This window comes from Nasonia vitripennis, unplaced genomic scaffold, assembly GCF_009193385.2.
Source record: "Nasonia vitripennis strain AsymCx unplaced genomic scaffold, Nvit_psr_1.1 unplaced0244, whole genome shotgun sequence".
Taxonomy (NCBI): Eukaryota; Metazoa; Arthropoda; class Insecta; order Hymenoptera; family Pteromalidae; genus Nasonia; species Nasonia vitripennis.
Genome location: NW_022280023.1, coordinates 159,171 through 185,236, shown reverse-complemented (window position 1 = coordinate 185,236; position 26,066 = coordinate 159,171). Strand labels below are relative to the sequence as shown.

The following is a 26,066-nucleotide window of genomic DNA, read 5'->3' as shown; positions in this document are numbered from 1 at the left end:
GCGGCTTTCTCCCCGTAGGCTGCAATTCGCTCGTTTGTTGATTTTAAATGCAATCGATGACAGATAACGGGTAGCCATTGAGCTTGTTCTAGTTTACTTTTTTCAAAAATTCTAGCCGAATTCTCCAGTCACGTCTGTCAGTTACAGGATATGAAAGAAGTGTTTGCGGGGCGAGAGCAAGTAATTACCGCAACGCGTGGCTCTCCTCCCGTAGGATGCAATAAACTCGTTTGTTGCTTTTAAATGTAATCGATGACAGGGAACGGGTAGCCATTAAGCTTGTTCTAGTTTACTATTCTCAAAAAGTCTAGCCCAATTTTCCAGTCACGTGTTTCGGTCACAAGATATGAAAAATATAGTCTATGGTGCAAGAGCAAGCAATTAACGCATCGCTCGGCTCCACCTTGTAGGCGACAATTCGATAGTTTTTTGAGTAGTTATGTAATTCATGACTAAGAACGAGTAGTCATTTAGCTTGTTCTAGTTTACTATTCTCAAAAAGTCAAGCCGAATTTTCCAGTCACGTGTGACAGTCACAGGATATGAAAGAAGAATCTGCTGGTGGAGAGCAAAGAATGAACAGCGCGCGCGGCTCTCTCCCCGTAGGCTGCAATTCGCACTTTTGTTGATTTTAAATGTAATCGATGACAGAAAACGGGTAGTCATTAGGCTTGTTCTAGTTTACTATTCTCAAAAAGTCAAGCCGAATTTTCCAGTCACGTGTGACAGTCACAGGATATGAAAGAAGAATCTGCGGGTGGAGAGCAAAGAATAAACACTGCGTGCGGCTCTCCTCCCGTAGGCTGCAATAAAATCGTTTGTTGATTTTAAATGTAATCGATGACAACGAACGGGTAGCCATTCAGCATGTTCTTATTTACTATTCACAAAAATTCTAGCCGAATTCGCCAGTCACGTGTGTCAGTCACAGGATATGAAAGAAGAGTCTGCGGGGGGATAGCAAAGAATGAACACGGCGCGTGGCTCTCTCCCCGTATGCTGCAATTCGCTCTTTTGTTGATTTTAAATATAATCGATGACAGGGAACGGGTAGCCATTAAGCTTGTTCTAGTTTACTATTCTCAAAAAGTCCAGCCGAATTCTCTAGTCACGTGCGCCAGTCACAGGATATGAAAGAAGAGTCTGCTGTGGAAGAGCATGGAATTAACGCAGCGAGTGGCTCTCTCCCCGTAGGCTGCAATTTACTCGTATGTTGATTGTAAATGTAATCGATAACCGAGAACGGGTAGCCATTAAGCATGTTCTTATTTAATATTCTAGTTGAATTCTCCAGTCACGTGTGTCAGTCACAGGATATGAAATAAGAGTCTACGGTGGAAGAGCAAGCAATTAACGCATCGCTCGGCTCCACCTTGTAGGCGACAATTCGCTCTTTTGTTGATTTTAAATGTAATCGATGACAGAGAACGGGTAGCCATTCAGCTTGTTTTTATTTACTATTCTATTTCAATTTTTCAGTCACGCGTGTCGGTCACAGGATATGAAATTAGAGTCTGTGGTGGAAGAGGAAGGAATTAACGCAGCGCGCGGCTCTCCTCCCGTATGCTGCAATTCTATCGTTTATTGATTTTAAATGTAGTCGATGACAGAGAACGGGTAGCTATTGAGCATGTTCTTGTTTACTATTCTCAAAAATTCTAGCCGAATTCTCCAGTCACGTGTGTCAATCACAGGATATGAAATTAGAGTCTGCGGTGGAAGAGCAAAGAATGAACACGGCGCGCGGCTTTCTCCCCGTAGGCTGCAATTCGCTCGTTTGTTGATTTTAAATTTAATCGATGACTGAGAGCGGATAGACATTAATCTTGTTCTAGTTTACTATTCTCAAAAAGTCCAGCCGAATTCGCCAGTCACGTGTGTCAGTCACAGGATATGAAATTATATTCTGCGGTGGAAGAGCAAGGAATTATCACAGCGCGCGGCTCTCCTTCCGTAGGCTGCAATAAATTCGTTTGTTGATTTTAAATGTAATCGATGACAGAGAACGGGTAGCCATTGAGCATGTACTTGTTTACTATTCTCAAAAATTCTAGCCGAATTCTCCAGCCTCGTGTGTTGGTCACAGGATATGAATAATATAGTCTACGGGGGGAGAGCAAGGAATTAACGCTGCGCGCGGCTCTCTCGCCGTAGGCTGCAATTCGCTGGTTTGTTGATTTTAAATTTAATCGATGTCTGAGAGCGGATAGACTTTAAGCTTGTTTTAGTTTACTATTCTCAAAAATTCTAGCTGAATTCTCCAGTCACGTCTATCAGTCACAGGATATGAAAGAAGTGTTTGCGGGGCGAGAGCAAGGAATTAACGCAGTGCGCGGCTCTCCTCCCGTAGGATGCAATAAAGTCGTTTGTTGCTTTTAAGTGTAATCGATGACAGGGAACAGGTAGCCATTAAGCTTGTTCTAGTTTACTATTCTCAAAAAGTCCAGCCGAATTCTCTAGTCACGTGCGCCAGTCACAGGATATGAAAGAAGAGTCTGCGGGGGGATAGCAAAGAATGAACACGGCGCGTGGCTCTCTCCCCGTATGCTGCAATTCGCTCTTTTGTAGATTTTAAATGTAATCGATAACAGAGAACGGGTAGCCATTGAGCATGTTCTTTTTTACTATTCTCAAAAATTCTAGCCGAATTCTCCAGTCACGCGTGTCAGTCACAGGATATGAAATTAGAGTCTGCGGTGGAAGAGCATGGAATTAACGCAGCGCGCAGCTCTCTCCCCGTATGCTGCAATTCACTCGTATGTTGATTGTAAATGTAATCGATAACCGAGAACGGGTAGCCATTAAGCATGTTCTTATTTAATATTCTAGTTGAATTTTTCAGTCACGCGTGTCAGTCACAGGATATGAAATTAGAGTCTGCGGTGGAAGAGCATGGAATTAAGGCAGCGGGCGCCTCTCTCCCCGTAGGCTGCATTTCGCTCGTTTCTTGATTTTAAGTTTTATCGATGACTGAGAGTGGATAGACATTAAGCTTGTTCTAGTTTACTATTCTCAAAAAGTCCAGCCGAATTCTCCAGTCACGTGTGTCAGTCACAGGATATGAAAGAAGAGTCTGCGGGGGGAGAGCAAAGAATGACCACGGCGCGCGGCTCTCCGCCCGTAGGCTGCTATTCACTCGTCTGTTGATTTTAAATGCAATCGATGACAGAGAACGGGTAGCCATTGAGCTTGTTCTTATTTACTATTCTCAAAAATTCTAGCTGAATTCACCAGTCACGTCTATCAGTCACAGGATATGAAAGAAGTGTTTGCGGGGCGAGAGCAAGGAACTAACGCAGTGCGCGGCTCTCCTCCCGTAGGATGCAATAAACTCGTTTGTTGCTTTTAAGTGTAATCGATGACAGGGAACGGGTAGCCATTAAGCTTGTTCTAGTTTACTATTCTCAAAAAGTCCAGCCGAATTCTCTAGTCACGTGCGCCAGTCACAGGATATGAAAGAAGAGTCTGCTGTGGAAGAGCATGGAATTAACGCAGCGAGCGGCTCTCTCCCCGTAGGCTGCAATTTACTCGTATGTTGATTGTAAATGTAATCGATAACCGAGAACGGGTAGCCATTAAGCATGTTTTTATTTACTATTCTATTTCAATTTTTCAGTCACGCGTGTCGGTCACAGGATATGAAATTAGAGTCTGTGGTGGAAGAGCAAGGAATTAACGCAGCGCGCGGCTCTCCTCCCGTATGCTGCAATTCTATCGTTTATTGATTTTAAATGTAGTCGATGACAGAGAACGGGTAGCTATTGAGCATGTTCTTGTTTACTATTCTCAAAAATTCTAGCCGAATTCTCCAGTCACGTGTGTCAATCACAGGATATGAAATTAGAGTCTGCGGTGGAAGAGCAAAGAATGAACACGGCGCGCGGCTTTCTCCCCGAAGGCTGCAATTCGCTCGTTTGTTGATTTTAAATTTAATCGATGACTGAGAGCGGATAGACATTAATCTTGTTCTAGTTTACTATTCTCAAAAAGTCCAGCCGAATTCGCCAGTCACGTGTGTCAGTCACAGGATATGAAATTATATTCTGCGGTGGAAGAGCAAGGAATTAACACAGCGCGCGGCTCTCCTTCCGTAGGCTGCAATAAATTCGTTTGTTGATTTTAAATGTAATCGATGACAGAGAACGGGTAGCCATTGAGCATGTACTTGTTTACTATTCTCAAAAATTCTAGCCGAATTCTCCAGCCTCGTGTGTTGGTCACAGGATATGAATAATATAGTCTACGGGGGGAGAGCAAGGAATTAACGCTGCGCGCGGCTCTCTCGCCGTAGGCTGCAATTCGCTGGTTTGTTGATTTTAAATTTAATCGATGTCTGAGAGCGGATAGACTTTAAGCTTGTTTTAGTTTACTATTCTCAAAAATTCTAGCTGAATTCTCCAGTCACGTCTATCAGTCACAGGATATGAAAGAAGTGTTTGCGGGGCGAGAGCAAGGAATTAACGCAGTGCGCGGCTCTCCTCCCGTAGGATGCAATAAAGTCGTTTGTTGCTTTTAAGTGTAATCGATGACAGGGAACAGGTAGCCATTAAGCTTGTTCTAGTTTACTATTCTCAAAAAGTCCAGCCGAATTCTCTAGTCACGTGCGCCAGTCACAGGATATGAAAGAAGAGTCTGCGGGGGGATAGCAAAGAATGAACACGGCGCGTGGCTCTCTCCCCGTATGCTGCAATTCGCTCTTTTGTAGATTTTAAATGTAATCGATATCAGAGAACGGGTAGCCATTGAGCATGTTCTTGTTTACTATTCTTAAAAATTCTAGCCGAATTCTCCAGTCACGTGTGTCAATCACAGGATATGAAATTAGAGTCTGCGGTGGAAGAGCAAAGAATGAACACGGCGCGCGGCTTTCTCCCCGTAGGCTGCAATTCGCTCGTTTGTTGATTTTAAATTTAATCGATGACTGAGAGCGGATAGACATTAATATTGTTCTACTTTACTATTCTCAAAAAGTCCAACCGAATTCGCCAGTCACGTGTGTCAGTCACAGGATATGAAAGAAGAGTCTGCGGGGGGAGAGCAAGGAATTAACGCAGCGCGCGGCTCTCTCGCCGTAGGCTGCAATTCGCTGGTTTGTTGATTTTAAATTTAATCGATGTCTGAGAGCGGATAGACATTAAGCATGTACTTATTTAATATTCTAGTTGAATTTTTCAGTCACGCGTGTCAGTCACAGGATATGAAATTAGAGTCTGCGGTGGAAGAGCAAGGAATTAACGCAGCGCGCGGCTCTCTCGCCGTAGGCTGCAATTCGCTGGTTTGTTGATTTTAAATGCAATCGATGACAGAAAACGGGTAGTCATTAGGCTTGTTCTAGTTTACGTTTCTCAAAAAGTCAAGCCGAATTTTCCAGTCACGTGTGACAGTCACAGGATATGAAAGAAGAATCTGCGGGTGGAGAGCAAAGAATAAACACTGCGTGCGGCTCTCCTCCCGTAGGCTGCAATAAAATCGTTTGTTGATTTTAAATGTAATCGATGACAACGAACGGGTAGCCATTCAGCATGTTCTTATTTACTATTCACAAAAATTCTAGCCGAATTCGCCAGTCACGTGTGTCAGTCACAGGATATGAAAGAAGAGTCTGCGGGGGGATAGCAAAGAATGAACACGGCGCGTGGCTCTCTCCCCGTATGCTGCAATTCGCTCTTTTGTTGATTTTAAATATAATCGATGACAGGGAACGGGTAGCCATTAAGCTTGTTCTAGTTTACTATTCTCAAAAAGTCCAGCCGAATTCTCTAGTCACGTGCGCCAGTCACAGGATATGAAAGAAGAGTCTGCTGTGGAAGAGCATGGAATTAACGCAGCGAGTGGCTCTCTCCCCGTAGGCTGCAATTTACTCGTATGTTGATTGTAAATGTAATCGATAACCGAGAACGGGTAGCCATTAAGCATGTTCTTATTTAATATTCTAGTTGAATTCTCCAGTCACGTGTGTCAGTCACAGGATATGAAATAAGAGTCTACGGTGGAAGAGCAAGCAATTAACGCATCGCTCGGCTCCACCTTGTAGGCGACAATTCGCTCTTTTGTTGATTTTAAATGTAATCGATGACAGAGAACGGGTAGCCATTCAGCTTGTTTTTATTTACTATTCTATTTCAATTTTTCAGTCACGCGTGTCGGTCACAGGATATGAAATTAGAGTCTGTGGTGGAAGAGCAAGGAATTAACGCAGCGCGCGGCTCTCCTCCCGTATGCTGCAATTCTATCGTTTATTGATTTTAAATGTAGTCGATGACAGAGAACGGGTAGCTATTGAGCATGTTCTTGTTTACTATTCTCAAAAATTCTAGCCGAATTCTCCAGTCACGTGTGTCAATCACAGGATATGAAATTAGAGTCTGCGGTGGAAGAGCAAAGAATGAACACGGCGCGCGGCTTTCTCCCCGTAGGCTGCAATTCGCTCGTTTGTTGATTTTAAATTTAATCGATGACTGAGAGCGGATAGACATTAATCTTGTTCTAGTTTACTATTCTCAAAAAGTCCAGCCGAATTCGCCAGTCACGTGTGTCAGTCACAGGATATGAAATTATATTCTGCGGTGGAAGAGCAAGGAATTAACACAGCGCGCGGCTCTCCTTCCGTAGGCTGCAATAAATTCGTTTGTTGATTTTAAATGTAATCGATGACAGAGAACGGGTAGCCATTGAGCATGTACTTGTTTACTATTCTCAAAAATTCTAGCCGAATTCTCCAGCCTCGTGTGTTGGTCACAGGATATGAATAATATAGTCTACGGGGGGAGAGCAAGGAATTAACGCTGCGCGCGGCTCTCTCGCCGTAGGCTGCAATTCGCTGGTTTGTTGATTTTAAATTTAATCGATGTCTGAGAGCGGATAGACTTTAAGCTTGTTTTAGTTTACTATTCTCAAAAATTCTAGCTGAATTCTCCAGTCACGTCTATCAGTCACAGGATATGAAAGAAGTGTTTGCGGGGCGAGAGCAAGGAATTAACGCAGTGCGCGGCTCTCCTCCCGTAGGATGCAATAAAGTCGTTTGTTGCTTTTAAGTGTAATCGATGACAGGGAACAGGTAGCCATTAAGCTTGTTCTAGTTTACTATTCTCAAAAAGTCCAGCCGAATTCTCTAGTCACGTGCGCCAGTCACAGGATATGAAAGAAGAGTCTGCGGGGGGATAGCAAAGAATGAACACGGCGCGTGGCTCTCTCCCCGTATGCTGCAATTCGCTCTTTTGTAGATTTTAAATGTAATCGATAACAGAGAACGGGTAGCCATTGAGCATGTTCTTGTTTACTATTCTTAAAAATTCTAGCCGAATTCTCCAGTCACGTGTGTCAATCACAGGATATGAAATTAGAGTCTGCGGTGGAAGAGCAAAGAATGAACACGGCGCGCGGCTTTCTCCCCGTAGGCTGCAATTCGCTCGTTTGTTGATTTTAAATTTAATCGATGACTGAGAGCGGATAGACATTAATATTGTTCTACTTTACTATTCTCAAAAAGTCCAACCGAATTCGCCAGTCAGGTGTGTCAGTCACAGGATATGAAAGAAGAGTCTGCGGGGGGAGAGCAAGGAATTAACGCAGCGCGCGGCTCTCTCGCCGTAGGCTGCAATTCGCTGGTTTGTTGATTTTAAATTTAATCGATGTCTGAGAGCGGATAGACATTAAGCATGTACTTATTTAATATTCTAGTTGAATTTTTCAGTCACGCGTGTCAGTCACAGGATATGAAATTAGAGTCTGCGGTGGAAGAGCAAGGAATTAACGCAGCGCGCGGCTCTCTCGCCGTAGGCTGCAATTCGCTGGTTTGTTGATTTTAAATGCAATCGATGACAGAAAACGGGTAGTCATTAGGCTTGTTCTAGTTTACGTTTCTCAAAAAGTCTAGCCCAATTTTCCAGTCACGTGTTTCGGTCACAAGATATGAAAAATATAGTGTATTGTGGAAGAGCAAACAATTAACGCATCGCTCGGCTCCACCTTGTAGGCGACAATTCGATAGTTTTTTGAGTAGTTATGTAATTCATGACTAAGAACGAGTAGTCATTTAGCTTGTTCTAGTTTACTATTCTCTAAAAGTCCAGCCGAATTCTCCAGTCATGTGTGTCAGTCACAGGATATGAAAGAAGAGTCTGCGGGGGGAGACCAAGGAATTAACGCCGCGCGCGGCTCTCTCGCCGTAGACTACAATTAACCTGTTTGTTGCTTTAATATGTAAGTGATGACTGAGAGCAGATAGTTGTTGAGTTTGTTGTAGTTTAGTATTCTCTAAACTTATAGTTGTATTTTCCAGTCACGCGTCAGTCACAGGATATGAAAGAAGAGTCTGCGGTCTAAGATAGGAATTAACGCAGCGCGCGGCTCTCCTCCCGTATGCTGCAATAAAATCGTTTGTTGATTTTAAATTTAGTCGATGACAGAGAACGGGTAGCCATTGAGCATGTTTTTGTTTACTATTCTCAAAAATTCTAGCCGAATTCTCCAGCCACGTGTGTTGGTCACAGTATATGAAAAATATAGTCTACGGTGGAAGAGCAAGCAATTAACGCATCGCTCGGCTCCACCTTGTAGGCGACAATTCGCTCTTTTGTTGATTTTAAATGTAATCGATGACAGAGAACGGGTAGCCATTCAGCTTGTTTTTATTTACTATTCTAGTTCAATTTTTCAGTCACGCGTGTCGGTCACAGGATATGAAATTAGAGTCTGTGGTGGAAGAGCAAGGAATTAACGCAGCGCGCGGCTCTCCTCCCGTATGCTGCAATAAAATCGTTTGTTGATTTTAAATGTAGTCGATGACAGAGAACGGGTAGCCATTGAGCATGTTCTTGTTTACTATTCTCAAAAATTCTAGCCGTATTCTCCTGTCACGTGTGTGAGTCACAGGATATGAAAGAAGAGTCTGCGGGGGGAGAGCACAGAATGAACACTGCGCGCGGCTCTCTCCCCTTAGGCTGCAATTCGCTGGTTTGTTGATTTTAAATGTAATCGATGTCTGAGAGCGGATAGACATTAAGCTTGTTCTAGTTTACTATTCTCAAAATGTCCAGCCGAATTTTCCAGTCACGCGTGTCGGTCACAGGATATGAAATTATATTCTGCGGTGGAAGAGCAAGGAATTAACGCAGCGCGCGGCTCTCCTTCCGTAGGCTGCAATAAATTCGTTTGTTGATTTTAAATGTAATCGATGACAGAGAACGGGTAGCCATTGAGCATGTACTTGTTTACTATTCTCAAAAATTCTAGCCGAATTCTCCAGCCTCGTGTGTTGGTCACAGGATATGAATAATATAGTCTACGGGGGGAGAGCAAGGAATTAACGCTGCGCGCGGCTCTCTCGCCGTAGGCTGTAATTCGCTGGTTTGTTGATTTTAAATTTAATCGATGTCTGAGAGCGGATAGACATTAAGCTTGTTTTAGTTTACTATTCTCAAAAAGTCCAGCCGAATTTTCCAGTCACGTGTGTCAGTCACAGGATATGAAAGAAGAACCTGCGGGTGGAGAGCAAAGAATAAACACTGCGTGCGACTCTCACCCCGTAGGCTGCAATAAAATCGTTTGTTGCTTTAATATGTAAGTGATGACTGAGAGCGGGTAGTCATTGAGTTTGTTGTAGTTTAGTATTCTCAAAACTTCTAGTTGAATTTTCCAGTCACGCGTGTCAGTCACAGGATATGAAAGAAGAGACTGCGGGGGGAGAGCAAGTAATTAACGCAGTGCGCGGCTCTCCTCCCGTAGGCTGCAATTCGCTCTTTTGTTGCTTTGATATGTAGTCGATGACAGAGAACGGGTAGCCACTGAGCTTATTCTAGCCGAATTTTCCAGTCACTTTATTATCTAATAGTTATAGACATTATCTAAATGCGCTATTGACAAACTCTAATGAAATACATCCCCATGACAATTATTTGTAGATAGAGTAGTAATTCTTCTACGTTGGCTCGATCCCTTGGCTGTTATTCAAAATAGATTGCCTCCGGAAGACCGATAGAGCCAGAATCATTCTATTTTGAAAAACAAAATAATGTTTCCTCCTGTTTTAATTACATGTTAGAAACTAATGGAGTCAATTCCCTGCGCAGCATGTTTCGACAGTAGAATCCTTGTAAGATTTGATGCAGTCATTAAAAATCAAGTAGAATTTCATTAATCATCATTGTTTCAATAATAATGGTGAGTGAAATTGTCATTAAGTTTTATTTAATTTACATAACAACTAAAATATTATATTATTTCTGAAAAAGGCAGGTCCAGTGCATAAATGAAAAGATTTTAATGTTTAAATAGCACCGTTTTGTTGTCTTTTTTCTGAATATTTCATAAACTTGATGGTAGAACAACTGAAAAAGCAAAAGTCAAATGTATAAGAATATTATAAAATCATATATAGAAAAAAAGTATAATATTTCTATTCATCATTATATTACCATTGTTGTCTAATAAGTTTTAAAGCACTTATTCGCTTATGCAAAATGCACAAAAGTCTTCGAAAAATAACGAAGAACGTATGTGAAATGCGTTTTCACGTACGCAAATGAGAGCCTTGATACAGACTCTTATTATTAAAATAAAACTTTTATAACATTCGGATAAACAAATCAATTTGGGGCCTATGAAGTTGAGCGAAAATAAGGTTTTCCGAGTTTCAAACAAAAAGTAAGATAAGATGCCTTGTCATAATATATGTATAATTTTATCCATTTTTGGTCTCCATAATATAGAACGAGCGTACAATAATCTGAGAATCACAAAGAATTAAAGCGAAAATGCTCATTTTATCCCCAGTGGCAAAAATGACTATTTTTGATTCATTTGAATTGATTTTTTTCATTTTCTTAAAAAAAAAAACTTAAGAACTGGACAGTTAATAGGCAAAAACTAGATTGAAATTAAAAACTGGCGAATTACTAGCCAGTTTTTAGGTTCATTCTACCAGGATATAATTTCGTTTTGTAATAAAATTCATATTAAGGGGCCACCACACCAATTCGATAGATATACTAACCGTGTTAAATTGACGCGCTCCTTTGCTCCCAACTTTTAGAAAAACGGCTGTACATAGAATTCTGAAAAAATTACCGCTTAAAGTTTTTGATACCGTCTTTGCGCGGAAGCGAGCTGGATAATAGTCATCAACGGGATCCTGGAGAAAAACATACTTTAAAATACGCTTTTCTTCCGAGCGCCTAACCTCAGCTAAAATAAACAAGAAACGATCGATCTGATCTAACCCAAAATATTTGACATATCTGGAAAGTATATCTTAAGTACCCTTTTCCTCTGGGAGTTTGTTGATAAATGTTGTCCAGCTTACTTCCGCGCAAAGATTGTACCGGCAACTAGGTTCTGTAATTTTTTGAGAGCCATAAAAGCCCTCGTTTTTCCAGAAGTTGGGAGCAAAATTTAACATTGGTAGTATATCTATATAACTGGTGTGGTGGCCTCTTATCTTTCAACGGGGTCGCCTTCCAGTTGTACAATGTACTATTTCTTCAAAAAGATGTAAAATTTAAATACCTCTATAAATTGTAGGCTGCTGGCATTTTTTTGTAATACAAGCACAATTGTGACAAGTATAAAGTACGATCACGGACGCTAGCGCTTTACCTTATAGATAGATAGATAGATTAGCATTTATTTTGCACAAGTCAAAAATACATAGAAGTCACATAAGTATCACATTAGGCCATGCTTGTCACAGATTTGATAAATAATATGTACATTTTTATCTTATTAATTATCACGTCACGTAAAATAAAACCTTCGGTAATAATATTATATAAAACACAATTAATTGGACGGTACAATATTTAACGGATTATCACAGAAATATCACGTGATCTGGTCGTCGCTCCATTCTATCACGCTGATGAATGTGTTTACGTATCGCAGTCTTAAAACTACTAAGCGACGGTAGAGCTCTCAAGTCGGGCGGAAGAGAGTTCCAGAGGCACGTTCCCTGAGCTTTGGAGGAGTACAGCCCAGCGTCGGTATGCGAGTTAGGAACTGCAAGTTCCTGCGGATCCCTAACCGAGGTTCTAGACTGATTTTTATCAATAAGGGCAGCAAGGTACGGTGGATGTCCCATTCTAACTGCTTTATAAAGCATCACCGCCGCAAAGAACTCCCTTCTTGCCTGCACCGAAATCCAGTCTATCTTCCTCCTATAGTGGGAGATGTGCTCGTTCCTTCTGACACCACATATGTACTTCACACATGAATTCTGTAATCGCTGAAGTCGGGTGTTTTGCTGACCTGATACATCAACATAAACAAGAGAACAGTAGTCGAAGTGCGTTGTGACAAGGGCACCCGCCAACTGCTTACGCAATGCCTCAGTGGTGCAGGATCTAAAGTATCGGAGCCCATAAAGAATTCTATTAGCCTTTCGACTAATCGCATTCACCTGCGGTTTCTATGTCATCTTTACACTTACGTGGTGCGAAAATTCGCATTTCAAACAGAAAAATTCGGGTACATCAGGCATATAATAGATTTTATGTAACACGCGAACGATTTTCGCGTTTTTCGTACCTATAAATAGGGACTAAAGTGACTCTTTTTTGACCGGCGGGCAAAAAAGTTATTTTAGCGGGCAATAAAAACCTTTATTGCCCGCATATTCAAACAGCGGGCAATAATGGCCTTTATTCTCCCCAAAATTTTTTTTTGTAATTTTTAAAAAAATGTTGATTTTGATAAATTTGCATTATTTATTATTAAATAAAAAATGTACAAACTGTTATGTTCTTGAACAATATATAATTTATAACTAAATATAAATTAACATTGTCGAAATTTCTTATTTTTTTCATTAAAACCCTTTACATAATACTTTATTTTCGCGTTTTTCGTACCTATAAATAGGGACTAAAGTGACTCTTTTTTGACCGGCGGGCAAAAAAGTTATTTTAGCGGGCAATAAAAACCTTTATTGCCCGCATATTCAAACAGCGGGCAATAATGGCCTTTATTCTCCGCAAAATTTTTTTTTGTAATTTTTAAAAAAATGTTGATTTTGATAAATTTGCATTATTTATTATTAAATAAAAAATGTACAATCTGTTATGTTCTTGAACAATATATAACAATATATAATTTATAACTAAATATAAATTAACATTGTCGAAATTTCTTATTTTTTTCATTAAAACCCTTTACATAATACTTTATTTCAATTTTTTCCAATTTTCTCATTATAAATTCGGTACTGTTAAAATCAATTATTTATTTACAAAAAAAAAAAAAAAAAAAAAAATGAATTTGACTTTTATATAATGTTTGAACAAGACAATAGCACGGTTGCCGTGTCAAAAAATAGTCACATCAGTCCCTCTTAACACGAAAAAACGCGAAAATACGTCCGCGCGTTACATAAAATATGGTGTGCACCAAGGGCTAAGTGGGCTTTTTGGCCTCGTGGATTTTGCAGTACTCGTCTGCGGCTCGTAAACGCCCTCGCCTTCAAAGTATGGAGTTAACATGGTCCATCGTGTGGGAAATTGACTCTCTTAGTCTCTATCAAAATAAATTACTAGAGTAGAATGACAGAGACGTGTCTGCAAATATGTAAATAGTATCTTTGTATATGCAAGAAACTAAAGTAGAAGTGTACAAACCGGCTTTAAGAGAGTATGCAGACGCTCTAGAAGTATAATAGTACTTGTCAGGAGAGTATAGAGTTAAAAAAATTATATAAAAACTACTTCAAGTATAGGAAACAGCTATATGAATTCAAAAGGCGACTGTTTGTAATTGCCAATGAAAAGTAATTACAGTTACATGATAGAGACTAACGGAGTCAATCAAATTTTGAGAGTAGAGTTTTCGGCTTCGATACATTGAATTAACAGTTAAAATGACTAATGGACAGTAATTACAGTTAGTTACATATTAGACTAACAGAGTCAATTCCCTGAGTAGCACGGTTCGACAATAGAAAGAAACTAAAAATTTTATTCATCATTAAAAAAAAAAAAAATCCATTTATTAGACTTATATCTTGATCTTCTTAGCAACCAAATAGAATTCTAATCTAGACCAAATAACATGTGCATTGTTTTTAAGTCTGAAGTGAACTGACAGTTTATGTTTTTACATAACCTGAATTTTTTAGCAATTTTGTTCTTCTGTGACACACAAAATATCTTTTTTATTTCTTCACGTAAAAATATTTCTCTATAAATAAACTTTTTTTGAATCTATTATTTTATTTTACTACAAACATGGAAGTTTGCGAATCTGAACATGGCAATGTTCGTTTTATACGACGGTATGGTTTTGTAAGTGATTTAAAAATTTATATTCCTAAATATTATATAGTACATATAAATTTTGATAAGAAATGTATACATGAATTTGAGAAATTGTATATTTTATTTTAGGTTATCGTCTATTTAAATAATAAAAGAATTACACACTACTGTCATTGGATTGATGACAATAATAAGGAAAAGTGTCCAGTATGTTTTAGATATTATGAAGACAATCCAAAATATTTCAATAATGGAATTGAAGTATACATATATCAACACGTTATTTTATTATATCATATTGTTTGATTTTTATCGCTTTTTTATTTATTGCAGCTTGAAGTGTATTATAAATTAGATGTGGATATGGTATTACAATTAATGGATTAATTTTTGAACATTGAAACCATACATTTGATTTGAGGAAAAAAATAATGGGTCCACCCTACTGATAAAACTCACTTGAGAATCAAGTGAGATCTCAAGTGACTCTCAAGTGATTCTCAAGTGATTCTCAAGTGATTCTCAAGTGACTCTTAAGTGATTCTCAAGTGATTCTCAAGTGAATATCAAGTTGAATTGTGAATAAAAATGTATTTTATAAATCTTCAGTATCCTGAATTAAAAAAATTTTCTAAATGCATCGCGACATGCTGTAACATTTATTTTAAGTTTTGACTGGCTGCTTTTTCGCGCACGACCTCTACGAATACATGAATATCTAACAAATAAGCAAGTATTTTATTTTATAAAACGTTTTGTTCCCATGAAAATGAATTACACGCATCACGTTCTACTATTTGTTTATAGTACTTTGACATTCGCCGCATGAAAAGGAAAAATTCAAAATTCTAGGGCAATAAAAACGGGCTAAGCTTACCTGAAGTCGCTAGTTTTATATAGACAAAGAAGAATATCTGCCAAAATTAAGCAAGTAGAAAAATATGTATTTTATTTAAGTTTTATATCACAAGTAATTTTAACTGAATTTTTTGATTTATAGATCAGTTTTACATTAAGTACAACATAATATCAAGTTATGCATCTGGTGGAGTTTGATTTTTTCTCTCATCTCTAGAATGAAAGCTCAAACTTTCGGTGGAATTGTTTATAAAAATATCCTTTGTTTCTTGCGGTAACTCTTTGTATCTATTAGATTTATCCAAGTAATCGCTGTACAAACCTGAATTAAAGATACGTATTAAATATTGTAAATGCGATAGAATGAATATGGAGTATATCTATTTAGCTTACTTAGATACAGATTTAATTTTCTTGGAGAATATAATTGGATGGGTTGTGTTCCAAATGTTTAGTTCTTCAATTTCCATAAATCTAAACCTCTCAAAGCTAAGATTTTCTTCGTCCATGAAAACCGTCGCCAAATCTCTCAAAAATCCACTTCTACGTTTGTATTTTATAATTCGCCATGATTTTTGCCCTACAGTCGATTTTTCACCCAAATATGTGGCGCCACGCGCTGGACAGCGTCGTCGCCAGCGTAAGCAGACGCTGCAGCCGAGACCGACTTCGACTAGCGGAGTACCGCCGGAGTCAGCCTCAAAATATCGTCCGGCCGACGCCACGCCGTGGCGAGCGGGGAGCGCGTACCCGGTCGCCATTCTGGGACTGGCCGCCAGACTGAGCACACGCTCAAATCCAACAGTATTATTATTATAAATAAAGTCGTCAGAGTTGAGTTAGCAGTAAATCGGAGTGTTAGATTTTTTCTCCTCCTGTACCTTCCTGTGAAAATTTAGTAATTAAACACAACACAATAATTAAAATCATTAATTACAGAAATGCTTTACCTCCACTAGCTGCAGGTACTTCAGAACTTTGATTGGCATCTTCTTGAAAACTAGAACGTTCATCTCGCTGTCTCGATGATGTGCCAGTTGACGACACTTGTTGGGTCTGAGAACGTGGACCTGGCCGTCTTGATGGTTTTTGAGTAGACGGTACTTGTTGCGATTCTGTAAGTTGACCTGGCTGTCTCTCTGAAAGTGAAATGACCGGGTTTGGTTGCGTTATAGAACGTGGACCTGGCTTTTTCGTTCGACAATTTTTAGCGCATTGTTTTTGAATAGTTTTATCGTGCCCCAAACCTCCTGAAGACGCTACTGGTGAACGCGACGGATTTATCGAGTGCGACAGGTTTTGTGGAATTGAACCTCCTGCAGATGATAGGGGTGAATTCAAAGGAGTTCTCGAAGGCAACCGCTTTCTCAAGAGCAACTGACTTTTCGAACGCGAAACTTCTGGATATTCTCGTGGCGAATTGAAAGGAGTTCTCGAACGCGACCGATTTCTACAAAACGACTGGTTTATCGAAACCCCTGGAGATCCCAGTGGTAAATCCAAAGTAGTCTTCGAACGTGATTTCCTTCCAGACCTTAGTGAAGAAGGCGAAGAATTACTGGAACGCGAACGTCCTCGAGACTTCTCTGATAACGGTGTTCTACTTCTCGAACGCGAATCTCCTGGAGAACTTGCTTGCGAATGCGACCGATTGCTCCGAGACAAAGCTTTTTGAGGTTTTGCTGAAAAACGCGAATTTTCTAGAGAATCCTTTGATTGAAAATGTTTTGATGGACGTTTTTCTGAAGATAGCGGAGTTTTTGAATGCGGCATCGTTTGACAATCGGGTAATTTACTGGTGCGTGATTCTTCAAAACAGCTCAATTGAAGATCTGGCAGAGGTAGTGAATCCTGAACTCGCGGTCTACGAATTTCTGAATCTACCGAAATTTGTAAATCAGAACGTCGCGTTGTCTGGTATTCTGATCTCCGTAGTTTTTGGGATTGCATTAGTTGAGACCCTGCTATTACCGGTGATAGCTGCGAGATGGCTAAATCTAAATTTGTATCTCTTGCTACCAATGAAACATGCTGACGATCTTTCAGTTTCTGTGGTGTTGAGATCTCTGAAAATGGTTTTAGGTATTTGATGAATATAACAGAATATGAAAGAAAATGAAACTCGCTCCGTGCAAGCTCAGATAACATCGTACATTAATAGTTCGTGTGCATGTGTATTTACATGTGCATATACGTCTTACTTGAAATTTCGATAATACATCACGTAACATTATGACACCTAATGTCGCCGCAAATAAAAGTTGTAGCAACAAAAAAGAATGTTAACGCGTGATATAGTACAAAAGTCTATCACATGATATATTGAAGCAAAAATAAAATGATTTTAGATATATCTGTAGGTAATATACATAGTAAAAGATAACATTTTATGGATATATCATGACGTAAATTACTTTTTTATTGATTGAACGTACGGCTAAAACAGCCACGTGATGAGCCATTACATAATGGGCCACCAAACTGAATACGGAACAGTGCCTTTTATGACATGTGGCAAAATGTAACGTGAAATATCACATACACACACACACCCTAATAACACTTGAAGATCTAGACTAATTAAAATGAATAACAACAATTAAAACGAAGCAAATTAGGAAAAAGACATGATATTGAAAACGCTCTTGATTTTTTTCCATATTGTAGTTTATCGCTAAATAAAGTATTTTGTGATAAAATGTTGATTATTTCACGTTTCTATGATTTTTATAATTAATTTAGACCATTAAGTCTCAAATGTCCTTGATTTTCACGTAATATTCAAACTCTATTTTCTCATATTATTATAAAAAAAAAAATGTATCATCATAATATCCGAGGTAAAATTTAATCAAAATTCAGCTAGAATTAATTGTTAACAAGTTATAAACAATTTGTTTGATAAAATGCATTATTTTTAACTCAAAAAAAATCTTAAATTGAAAATTTTTTATGAAAACAGTAATATACACATACGTTTATTAATAAAAAAGTTTCCTTGATTTCTGTACTTAAAGATATGCGGCGTGCATGTTTCCCGGATCTGCGGGGCCTGGCAGAGAGCGTTCACAACGCTCTCGAGTTTTCGCCAAGCGGTCCCTCGCTTTATTGCCTCACCGCAATATAGCGATCCGCCGCGCGCGCGTTCGCTAATCCCCCAGACGAGGCAGTCCCCGGATTTTCGGCAGCCGAGCGGTCTGTCGCCTATTGCACTTAAAGCAAAAAAACGATCGGCCGCGCGCGCTCGATAATCTTCGGAATTCTCAAAAAAGCACACGCGCCACTCATCCGCTAAAGTGCCCAAGCTATCCCTTCCCTTCGGGCCTCATGAGCGAGACCAACGTCTTCCCTCCGAGGCCTGAAGGGTGGCTTCGCTGGGGGCACTCAGGACTCTCGCTCGAACCAGAGACTCGCACAGACCTAGGTCCTCCTGCCTGTCCTGCGGTCTGCGTTCTGCCGAGCCAAGCAAAGTTTGACATCAGTATTTCCAAGCTCTCTAAATAAATACAAAGTTCAATCGAACACACGTGTCCAATTTCTCCCTACCTCACCTCTACAAGTGCTTGCAGACTAAAGATAGGTAGGATGCGGAACACAAATTTCAATATGGCGGCCCGCGAAATGTTCCCTACTAAAAAAAATCACGTGATTATTACGGAATTATGACGTGATTATCGCGTGATATTTATGTGAAGTTATCGACAAAATTATCACGTGATAATCACATGATTATCGCTTTATTAATAATAAAATTCTGAAATGTTATTAAAAATACTAAAAACGGTATCTATTAATTAACGAAATGGACTAATTTTCACAATAAATAAAGGGTTACATTAAAAAAATTTCTCCTACTAAAATTTGAACTTAGAACCTTCATTTTTATCATCATTCTTTCACGTACAAATAAATTTTCTTTCTGAAATATAAATAATAGTTAAAATAAATTTATTGTTATTAAAAACGTAATTGGTTTTAATTTCATTAATTGATTTCATGTTTGGATTTTGTGTATTTTCAAACTGATCAATATAAGCAATTATGATTTTAATAACAATAAATTTATTTTTTATCCTTTATTTCTTTTAAAAAAAAAAAATTTATTTGTATTTATTTATATTTATTTCGTTAATTAATAGATTACGAATTTTATAATTTTTAATAACATTTTAATATTTCAATAGTTATCACCCAAAATTCACAAAATAATCACGTGATAATCACGTGATTTTTTTCGGTAGGAATGTCTAAAATGAAAAATTTGTATTTAAACGTTAAGACGCTGTAGCTAAAAAAGTATAAGCTTTTTTGAGAAAGTGCAGAGTACAAAATTCTTAGAATTTATCGTTAAATACACTAGAATTAAAAAAAAAAATTTTGGAGATATTTTGAATAATTTGTTATTTAAGTTTGTTGACAATTTTAAAAAATGTGGAAAAATTTATAAAAAAAATTCTATTATATTCTTTGGTAAATTCTAAACATTTTTTGTTTTCTGAATTTGTTCTTAAAATTTCAAAGTTTCAGAAAATTTATTGCATAAACTGTAATTCAAGATAAACATTTATTAATATAAAATTTCAACTTTTTTACTTGAAGTCAGTCCCTTAATTTCTGAGAAAAATTACAAATAACAAAAAATGCTTTGAATTCACCAAAGAATATGATAGAATTTTTTCTAAATCTTTTAAATAAATAATTATTCAAAAATTTATTTGACGAATACATATTAAATTTCAAAACCCCAGAATAAATAATAAATCTTAATACACAAAATATACTAAACCATTTTGCAATAAAATGTTTGCAATCAAAAACTACAGTTATAACAAATAATATGATTTTAAATAAAGAAATTGAACTATTTATATTAACAAAATTTCAATACAGGCATCATTTAATTTTTTTTTTTTGAGGTTAATGCGCATATTTTTAATTAGAATAATTAATTATGTTTAGTGGTGACTTATTGAGTATAGCAGTATAACAAATGTATGGTCTTACCATACTTTGACATAATACTAGAGCTTGAACAGCACTCTAACTTAAAAAACTAATAGACTTCCTGATTTAGACGCATGTGCACTATATGAGCCAATCATATAACGTCTATCTTGGCTTCACAATATCTGGTCATGACTTTTTATATGCGGAAAGTTATGTTTAATTAGATCTTTGAAAGGTATTTATTTCCTTTAATTACTTCCACGGAGCGAATTTTAAGCATATATTAATTTATGAAATAACCTGCTTGCAAAGTCCGATGCATGCAAGGTGGATAGGAGCGACGTAAGAAATTTATAGAATGATGTTCTTGAAATGAATAAAACTTTTCCATTTTACGTTTTGGGGTCGAACAAGCAGATAATCACATACAATATTCTAAATTATGTTTGGTTTCGTCTATGATCTTAACATTAAGATATTGCATTTCTGTAAAATTTTGAATGAGAAAGATTTAAAATGTTTGTTTTGAATTATTTACTTTTGACAATAATAAAAAGTACTACTTTTTTATCCCTACTGAAAAAAAAAATGTATTGTTTATTTTTATCTTTTAAATGATCGTATTAATTTAATGTTAAATACAGTTAACAGATTTAAATAACCTAATTCTGATATTATAATCCGCACGGTACTTCTATTAATAGCCAAAATATATAAATTAATTAATACATTTTAAATAAAGTTCAAGTTTTTAATACGTACTTAGATAAATGCAAATAAAATACATATTTATTTTCAACAAGGAAATCGTAAAATGTCATGTAGCAGGCTTCTCAAAATCATTAAATTAAAGGCATTATTTAAATAGAAAAAATAACAAACCTCTATTTTCTTTTGTCTGATGTCATTTTTATAAGTCTGTATTATGATTAAGCAATAAGACTAACAAAATTGATATGCGTGGCTTATATTTAGCTTTAATACTGAAAAATACTGACAAATGACGACAAACAGTAAGCAATACTAGCTGTTGAGTTGAAATTAGGACATTTTTATTATATTATTTGTTATTATATTTTGTACCAAAGAAACATATGTGGTAAAGCATGTTTATGCACTTTATAATTTTACATGAATTACACTAAAATAATATATTTAGTTAGTATCTGTATTATTTTTTTAATATTCAAAAATAGTATCTTTAAACCTCAATATTTTAAACAGTATAGGGTCCTCATAACCTCAAAAAAGTTAGCAAGTTATAAGGTATAACAAAAATAATAATTTTCAGTAATACGGGTATACAGAGTAAGAGAAAAAGATTTTAAATTTGAAAAGATCTTTTTTTCCCCAAAATTTCAACTTAATTAAAGCCTTTTTACTCCCGTTAACGTACGACATGGTAAACCTATTGTTTTAGTTTTCGATTTTTAACTTAAAAACTAGTCCCCAAAATAACTTAAAATTTTTACAGCAAGTAAAGAAAATTACGGGAAAATCACGAAAAAATCACGTGAGAAATTCGACTAATTTCTCACGCCATTATCTCGTAATTTATAATAAATTTTCGGAATATGATTCAAAATGTTATAACAATATTTATAAATTAAGAAAATGGATAATCAGCAATAAATAATGATCAAAATAAACATTTCTCAGATCGAGATTTGAACTCTTGAGTTATTCTTATTAAAATAATAGTTGATAGTAACATTAATTAATTTTCTGACCTATAGCCATGTTCACTAAATAGTTGAAAAATGCGAAAAGTAAGTTCAGAAAATTAATTAATGGTACAATTAACTATTAACCGTCAAATAAAGCGAATAGCTTAAATGGTAGATTAATGGAGTTTCACGCCAACGTTTTGGATCTAAATCTCGATCAGAGAAAATTTTTATTATTTTGGTTCTTATTTATTGCTAATAATTCATCTTCCTAATTTATAAATATTGTTTTAACATTTTTAATAATATTCCTAAGTTGTATTATAAATCACGAGATAGTCACGCGATTATCACGAGAAATTTTTTCGAAATATTCACGTGATTTTCTCGACATTTTGTCGAGATTTTTCCGTGATTATCACATGTTTTTTTTAGTAGGGCATAATGTAGCCATAAAATTGTCAAAATTATAAAAAAAAATTTCCCGAATTTAGAATCAGAAAACATATATGCATGTCAAATTCTACTACGATTGGTCACATAATTCCAGAATTATGATTATATACGTACATACACTCGACCTACCAAACACCTGGGAAGACCGATTTGAAAATGTGCAAGTGTAATGCGGTCTTTGCGTAAATTAGGTTAGGCTGCAATCGGTTCCTGTTAGCGTAACTTTCGACAGTCTAACCTAATCTGCGCAAAGGCCGCATTACACTTGCAAATTTGCAAATCGTTCTTCTCAGATGTTTTTTCCGTTGATTGTACATACACACACACAACCATCCGTACGGACATTTTCTAAAACACGTAATTTAAGGTGGTTAGTTCCCCTTAATGTATCATTTATTCCGCATTTACATGCAGCACCACATACATGCCATTCAAGACAGGTACTCCCTACTAAAAAACTCACGTGAGTACTTACGTGATTACTTAAGATTAATCACATTATTAATCTTGAGATAAATTGTTTTATTACATAATCACGTGAATACTTACGTGATTATTTACGCGATAACTCACGTGACTTTTGTCAGTAAGTATGCCATTTTGAATGAAATGATAAATCTAATGAAACCTCACATGATTAATTATCTGATTTTTTTATTTTTGGCTGGGATTAATTTCTTGATTATATAATTGCATGATATTTTTCTAAAACGATTCAAATGAAACAATTAAAATTGCCGATTAAAATAGATGAATTATTCCACTTTCATCGGGAATTTCGCTTCATGTTAATAATTTTTAATCGATTTTAATCTCCAAGTGTTATTAGAGTAATGTGATTTTTCATGCGAGTTATTCACAGGATTTATCTATGGATAATGTTGTCCATTAATTACGCAATTCATCGAATTAGTAATCACGTGACTAAGCTCGTGATTAATCACGTAATTATTCTAGTAGGATGGGCGTAGAAGATCAATTAAAGGACTATTTTCGTGTGTAGGTGGACATGTCGTAGAATGTCTGCGTGTGTGTGGGCGCGCGTGTTTTTGTGTGTGTATAAGTGGATATATATTAATTGAGGCTAGGTGTCTGAATTAATAGCAGTAGTTGTATTTAAAAGTAATGTGTTGCGTGATTTTTAAAATCGCGTATGATGTATTTCAGATATACTATTTATCTATATGTAAATTTGTTCACGTAATATCTATAATTAAATGAAATCAATATATTTTAATTGGTTTTTCAGAATAGCATCTTGGCAGAATCGAATGACCTAGATTTGAGTAGTTACCTACGCAGTTCTTTATTAGAAGATGATAACGAATATCTTCACCAATCATACAGTAACCCTAAAAATTTGGATGAGATGTTACATAATGTAGATTTTCTTCAATCCATTACGACTCCTGTTGATGTTAAGAAAGGAGAATTATTTTTAATGAAACTTAAATTTTGCGTTACGAATAAGTTAGCAGTTTCGGCTATGACCAATATTTTTGAGTTTATTTTATGTTATTTTTAAGTCACCAGTTATGCCTGATTCTCGATATTGTGTTCCAGAGAGTTTCAACAATCGCAGAGTTCGACGGATCCCGTGGCATCCGACATGGTTTTAACACTCGCCTGGTAGAGGTAATCCCAGGCGATTTCCTTCTTGAGGAAACTCATTTTTTTTATTTTCTACTAACGTGCACCCAGGAATAAGGTGTTAAACCCAAACTGGGGGAGACTTACGACACCTCGTCTCCTGCACAAACTTAACACACTAATCAGCCTCCGAAAGGGCGTAAAAGTACCGCTTTGTGCCGTCCGACTGGACTGGCTAAGTCAAGCCCCAGTCGGTTGCCCCAGGTCGCATGTCGTCATCTCATCTCCAAAAACAATTGTCATTAATTTCATACTTACTAACAACTACGCGGAACCGAGAGTACTCTCTATGAAGTTTATTTCCTTTCTCTTCGAGTAGCATTTTGTTTTCACGGAATTACGCATACGCTGGGCGTTGAGCATGCGTTCCGACCAACGCATCACGCTACAGAGTTCATTCATTACTTTTTCACATTCAATAGTCGGGTTCATTTTCTTGTAAAACCACGTACCGTAGATATTATTTTCGTTTCAGACTCAATCATCAAGTAATTTTATATCAATTTTCCTTTGTTTATCACATATTCTACTTAATCAATAAATATTTCATTATATTCCATGAGTCATTAATTTTGTATTTAATAAAAATAAAATATATATTTCTTACTTATTTCAAAATATATTATGGTGTCGTGTCAAATTTATTTATATCTCCCGTCCTTTCACTCCTGCGCCATGTGTCTTAATTTATGATTATAAAGATAAAATATTTAAACATTATTTGCGATTCAAACGCAAATAAGAAACTTTCAGGGTCTTAAACAATTTAATGGTAAATGCGCATGCAATTGGTGTTTGCATCCAGGAGAATGGGCTGAAGGTAGTATGAGGTACCCTTTATTAACATATTCTGTAGATTGTCGAGAACATGAAAAAACTGTTAGTGATATGATGATTGCAACTCCTGATAACCCAATTGATGGTATTAAATATCCATCACCTCTTATAAATTTGGCAAACTTTAATATTATATCAGGTTTCATAGTTGACTACCTTAAAATAACAAATATTACATACTTTGGCCTAGGCAATTACGTGTCGAATAATTTATTAGAAAAATTACAGTTGTCTGTAAATTCTGCGAAGCTCTTTTTGAAAATGGTTAAAAGTGGATGCTTGTACGAATCTTCTATTAGAAGTAAAAGAAGATCAAATAATTCATATGCACAATTAAAGGATAAATGATTTGTGCAAATTGTTAGTTTTATTGCTGATGACGAAACTAACTGCTCGTTTGAGTGCGTATAAGGCTTTTTAAAACCTTCATTCGTAGAGTAATTTTTGCAATATTTACAAACTTAAAATTACGGAAAATTTATGCATAAAAAGTAGCGCTCGTTTACAACGTCACGAATTGCTGATTTATCATTTCGCTGATTCGACACTGACATGCATTCGGCCGTGTGTCGAAACCTTTCAGCGTACGCAATGCATTCTTCTTTTGAGAGTTTGAATTTCAATATTCTAATGATTATTATGTTTTAGTTTTTTTTAATAAATTTATGCGGTGAGTCACACGACGTAACAACTAATAAACGTCTATATTTATACACATATATTGTCATAAGCTGGCCATAATATAAACCATTTTTCTTTATAATTATCATAACTTCAAATGAAGTTAATATAAATTCAACGTTCAAATATAATTACTTATTAATTTACGTAGAATCTATATCCCTACAGTCCCTACAGTCCCAGAATAGCATCCAGGTAGTCTGCTCTCTAGCGGATAAATAGATTTAGATAAACTATTATACCCAAAGCAAAAGCCTCTTGGATTTGACTATAAAGCTGTTTAAAAGATGACAGTGGAAGAGCAACTATTCAACTGTAAATATACAAGTTGTGTGGGTGTAACAGGCCGACGTAGAAGTGTAATTAGCGGCTTTGAGAATATATAGCTACTCTAAAAGTACAATAGTACTTGTCAGGAGAGTATGGAGTAAAGAGTTAATATAATTGTAGAAAAACTACTTTGAGTATAGACAATAGCTATGTGAATCTAAAAGGCGACTGTGGATCTGCCATAACAAACTTTAAAAGTATTTAAAAGGTGACTGTGGACTCTTATAATATAAAAACTGTAGATAACGATAACCTTTAAAATGTTATGACCAGGTACGAGTTAACGTTAATAACAACACGTTATTTATAAAAGCGTAACATCAAACTCGAACTCTCTTTATTCAAATCGTACACGACTCAGCTCATCAGCTGTCACGAGTCAGTGCGCGATTCGAAC

General features: G+C 36.6%; 2 protein-coding genes across 5 annotated transcripts in view; one reads left to right on the top strand and one right to left on the bottom strand.

The window, feature by feature from the left end:
• LOC116418336 overlaps positions 1-24,439 on the top strand; it is a 119,834-nt gene extending 95,395 nt beyond the window's left edge. For 2 of the 3 annotated variants that reach the window (XR_004228355.2, XR_004228354.1), the window contains exon 2: positions 23,421-24,433. Coding sequence is in view for 1 of the 3 variants with exons in the window: in XM_031933423.2 (XP_031789283.1) it covers positions 23,421-23,641; positions 23,735-23,804 (291 nt within the window). In the remaining 2 variants the exon portion in view is untranslated. Of the gene's footprint in view, positions 1-23,420 lie in introns of all 3 variants that reach the window. The other variant, XM_031933423.2, reaches the window with a different exon arrangement.
• On the bottom strand, positions 15,171-17,779 carry LOC103316364 (peptidyl-prolyl cis-trans isomerase CYP95-like). Of its 2 annotated transcripts, XM_031933420.2 has the most exons (3): positions 16,052-17,779; positions 15,495-15,986; positions 15,171-15,423 (listed from the first exon to the last, which is right to left on the bottom strand). In XM_031933420.2, exons 2-3 carry the CDS (start codon positions 15,860-15,862, stop codon positions 15,399-15,401), a joined length of 393 nt encoding a protein of 130 aa, XP_031789280.1. In that variant the 5' UTR covers positions 15,863-15,986; positions 16,052-17,779; the 3' UTR covers positions 15,171-15,398. The 2 variants fall into 2 exon arrangements, with proteins under 2 accessions (XP_031789280.1, XP_031789279.1); XM_031933419.1 differs by lacking the exon at positions 15,171-15,423 and having other exon boundaries at positions 15,435-15,986.
• Positions 24,440-26,066: the final 1,627 nt, after the last annotated feature.